This window comes from Buceros rhinoceros, unplaced genomic scaffold (genome assembly GCF_000710305.1).
Source record: "Buceros rhinoceros silvestris isolate BGI_N320 unplaced genomic scaffold, ASM71030v1 scaffold48, whole genome shotgun sequence".
NCBI lineage: Eukaryota > Metazoa > Chordata > Aves > Bucerotiformes > Bucerotidae > Buceros > Buceros rhinoceros.
This window is the reverse complement of record NW_010426090.1, coordinates 2,070-6,261: the sequence shown is the minus strand read 5'-3', so window position 1 is coordinate 6,261 and position 4,192 is coordinate 2,070. Positions and strand designations below refer to the sequence as shown.

The 4,192-nt window shown below is 47.9% G+C and overlaps 1 protein-coding gene across 1 annotated transcript in view; it reads right to left on the bottom strand.

The window, feature by feature from the left end:
- The window catches only part of ENOPH1 (enolase-phosphatase 1), a gene marked incomplete at its 5' end in the record, with an annotated part of 4,125 nt that extends 2,072 nt beyond the window's left edge, over positions 1-2,053 (bottom strand). The window contains 2 exons of the mRNA XM_010141327.1: positions 1,001-1,203; positions 1,952-2,053. Coding sequence (XP_010139629.1) covers positions 1,001-1,203; positions 1,952-2,053 — 305 coding nt within the window. The remainder of the gene's footprint in view (positions 1-1,000; positions 1,204-1,951) is intronic.
- Between the last annotated feature and the right edge of the window lie 2,139 nt (positions 2,054-4,192).

Genomic DNA, 4,192 nt, shown 5'->3' with positions numbered 1-4,192 from the left:
AGGAATTTCTCCAGCCCCTTCAGTTTGGAGAGGGGAGGAAAGGTTGGGGAAAATGTCATCCTGGCACTATTCTCTGTGAAGGAGGAATAAGGGGAGGACAGAGAAGACATGCTCTTGCATCCTGAATCCCGCCTGCCTTACAAGCTACAAAGGTTCCCCTGTTGGTAAGAGCTATGGCTATAAGTGCATCCATATGGGGCAACCCCATCTCACAGGTTCAGGCTGTGACCATGCCTAAGGAGGAGCTGAGAGGAGATTGCTGCTGCAGGAGCTAAATGAGCGGCACTGTATGTAACTGTTTGAAGCCAGACAACTTGGGAAAGGCGTGTCCCCTAAGGGACTCAGGTCAGTGATTTGATATCAAATCACAGACAGATACTCTACTCAGTGATTTGGTCAGGCTGTACAGTAGCACCCACAGGCCAGATGTGTCCTTGGCTTAACTGCACCCCAGAGGGTGAACCAACTCCCATCCACTAGGCAGCATCATCTCTCCCCTTATTTTTCTGGCCTTGCAGAGTTCTGGGAAGGCAAACTATCAGCCTAGCAGTGGGCTGACGAGTCTCAAAATGTGAGCTATAGCTAACTGCTGGGTAGCAGCCAAGTGAAGTCAAGGCCAGCAGCAGGGAGCAAAGCTGTGTGCGAGGGAAGGAGAACCAAAGCCAAGGCAACTGTTGCATATCTGCTAATGGACGTCTGTGAGTTCCTTCATACCCTTCTCATTTATTCCACAAGACCTCTCCAGTGCTGCACTTACGTGTATGCAAAAGCTGTTTGTATGCAGAGGACACATGACACATAAGGAGTAGCCTGGCTTAAGCCACAACTGAACATAAATGTACTGACTTCTCCAAGGTAGTAATCCTCCTTGCATTTGTACATGGGGCTGTTTCCAAGAACAGCTTAGGCAGGTATTCTGCTAACAGACATCTGGGAAAGATGCACCCTGTACTGCCGCAGGGAAAGGAGCACACAGTTACTCACATACACAATTACTCACTCTCCTTTCATGTGCCCAGTTGCATAGGCGGCCCTCCACATGTGACCCTGCAGCTGCTTCAGTGCTGTGGTCTTCCTGTCCAGAGACATCTGCCACTGCACGTTGTCTACGACTGCCTGGATGACCCGCTCCAGCTCCTCTTCCCCACTTCCACTCTCCAAGGGGATCGGCACAGCCCCGTCCAGGCTGCAGTCCTCCTGAGCCTGGAAATCATCCGTGATAAAGAGGTGAGGGAAGAGGTGGAGTGGTCTCAACATCCCAGTCTAGGAAAGGCGCCTAACACCTGCATCAGTGCACCGCTGTACAGGACACAGCTTGAACTGCTCTTCACATGAATGCTTCTGAATGCTTTTCTCAATAGGAAATTCAGACTTCGGTAGTGTCTAGAAACACTTGCTTGGATTGTACTTTCCAAACCCAACAATTGGCACTAGAGTAGCTATACTCCAATGAGAATTACTGAAATTACTGAAATTATGGCAAAGAAGCAAATGAATCTGTTGGCTTCAGACAGGTCTCAAAATCGGTGCTATGTCCCCGTACAGAGGCAGGATATGTTGCCCTGTGCAGGACAAGTACTCTGCCATGTACATAAAAGTACTGTCCATGCTGCTTCCCAAACAAATGCCTGGAAGCTGCTGGCAGCGGATTCAGCAAGAGAAGGGCATAGTGCAGGCACGAAGCTGAAAAGCTGGAGTTTGATGCCTGCTCAGAGGCTGTGAAGACCCGTGAGGGAAGCAGCTGAGTTGCTGCCTATCATGCACAGGCCCTTCCCTGAGCACAACCTCAGGCTCTGGGTGACGGATAATCAGCCCACTGAGGCAACCAGCCTCTGTGGGGAGCAAAGAGAGGTATGGGCTTGTGTTGGGTGACTGGGGGAGTCCAAGCAAACTGAAATCTTAGGCATGCCATGAAAACCTGGAGAGACATGGTGTAGCTCCATTACTTAACCTGTTTCCTTAGAAGTCTGATGTCCCGCTGGCACTCCTCCTCCTCCCAGTGAGCGTGCAGATACTCCTTCAGATTGTCTTTGATGTAAGGGAACAAGGTTTCCTGGCAGCACACATAAAAACAGACAGCCTCTTTAACCTGGTAGAGGTAAGGCTGACTTGCTTTTCAAGCAACCATTTGCACATGCTGGTGTTTATGGTTATTTCCCCTGCTGAAGCTTCTCCTACAAGCTGCAGCTTGTGGAACTGCCTGCCAAGGGTGTCTACCTGATCACAGGCCAGAGCCAACCTTGGGCCAAGATTAGGGCAGGTGGACTTTTTGCACAAATGCCTGTGTAGCTGCAACTTTTAAATCCCAGGATGGAAAGGTGGGTGATAACTTTTCTTGGGCTTGCCTAAGAAAGTATCATATGGCAGACATGACCCCTATCAGCCGAGAAGTATAGGCCTGACTGTGTAGGTACTCCGAACTGACACATTATACTACTCTATTTTCAGTGGGGTTCTTGTCCTAATGAAGATCTTGTGGTTTAACCCCAGCTGGCAACTAAGCACCACACAGCTGTTCACTGACTCCCACCAGGTGGGATAGAGGAGACAGTAAGAACGGTAGAAGTGAGGAAACTCATGGGTAGAGATAAAGACAGTTTAATAGGTAAAGCAAAAGCTGCGCACACAATCCCAGCAAAACAAGGAATTCATGCACCACTCGCCATGGGCAGGCAGGTGTTCAGCCACCTCCAGGAAAGCAGCGCTCCAGCACGCCTAACGGTGATGTGGGAAGACAAATACCACTGCTCTGAGCATCATCCCTTCCTTCTTCCCCCAGCTCTTATTGCTGAGCATGACATCATATGGTATGGAATATCCCCTTGGGAATTTCAGTTGGGGTCAGCTGTCCCGGCTGTATCCGCTCTCAACTTCTTGTGCACCCCCAGCCTGCTGCTTGGTGGGGTGATGTGAGGAGCAGAAAAGGCCTTGTCTCGGTGTAAGCACTGCTCAGCAATAACTAAAACACCCCTGTACTATCAACACTGCTTCCAGCACAAATCCAAAACATAGCTCACACTAGCTGCTATGAAGAAAATTAACTCCATCCCAGCCAAAACCAGCACATCTCTAATTCTTACCAGAGTGGCCCTTTCTAAAAAGAAAAAGTCTAGTCCAATGACACCGAGCTTCATAGGACAGTCTTGCAAATGAAATGACTATGGGTTAGGAAAAAGCACCACAGGAGAATTACAAACCTTCTGAGAGATCCTAAGGGCAACAAGAAATAATTACAAATCACCTTCATTAGGGGTGTCTCACAACTGAGAAGCCACAAACAGCCACCACCACATCACCTCTGAGCGCAGGAAGAGCCTCAGGACAAGAAGAGCAGGGAGCTCTTTCCTTTGGGCACAGATCTGAGCTTTTCTTAACTGAGAAAAATTTGGGATGGGGAGGAAATGGGAGGAAACTAACCTGAGCTCACCGCTCCTCAAAAAATGGCCAGTGATATTTTTCTCCGCACTGTATGTCACCTTTAACTTGTTACTGAATTAAGAAAATGGTGGTCCTGAGAACATGACGTGGGGGTGGAACTGCAGGATTTGCTATTTCAATGTTGCTTTTTCCACATTGTGTATTTTTAAAACAATGTAAAATTAGGGGAAAGGAAAATCTCCCAAATACCTAGAAAATTACCACAAACTTGTCTAGGAAAATAAACAGCCTTGTAACACCCCCAGTTACTCCCTCATTTCCTGTATTTGAGCTTAGCTGCTTTCAAACTATCTTTTAAATCATGGAGGAAATGAAAGAGTATCCACAGAGAAATGCAATGACCCGCTGACTTGATTTAGCTTCCCTTACAACTTCGATTGTGACCCCTACAAAAGGTCCCAATTGCTTTCCAAAAGAGGTTTCCTGTGCTCTTGTGCTGGCAAAGAAAAACTTCCAAACAGGCTCTGAAAGCACAGTGTATTCTGTGATTCAGTGAACTGTAAAAGGGGAAAAGCCTTGGCCCACTGGCAAATGCAGCAGGCTGTGGTCCGAGAATAAACGTCAATGTGACAGCTGAAGTGGTGGACAGCCAGTGGGCTAGACAGTTTATGGATGTCAGGAGCAATTCCAGGCAATGATGTACTAAGTTTAAAAGGTCATGAGTTTGTGTGGACAAAAGACTCCGTGCAACCTGCAAGGAAATGCCTCCATCTCTGAGACATCAGCTATCAGCAAAAGTTGGTGGCTGCAAACT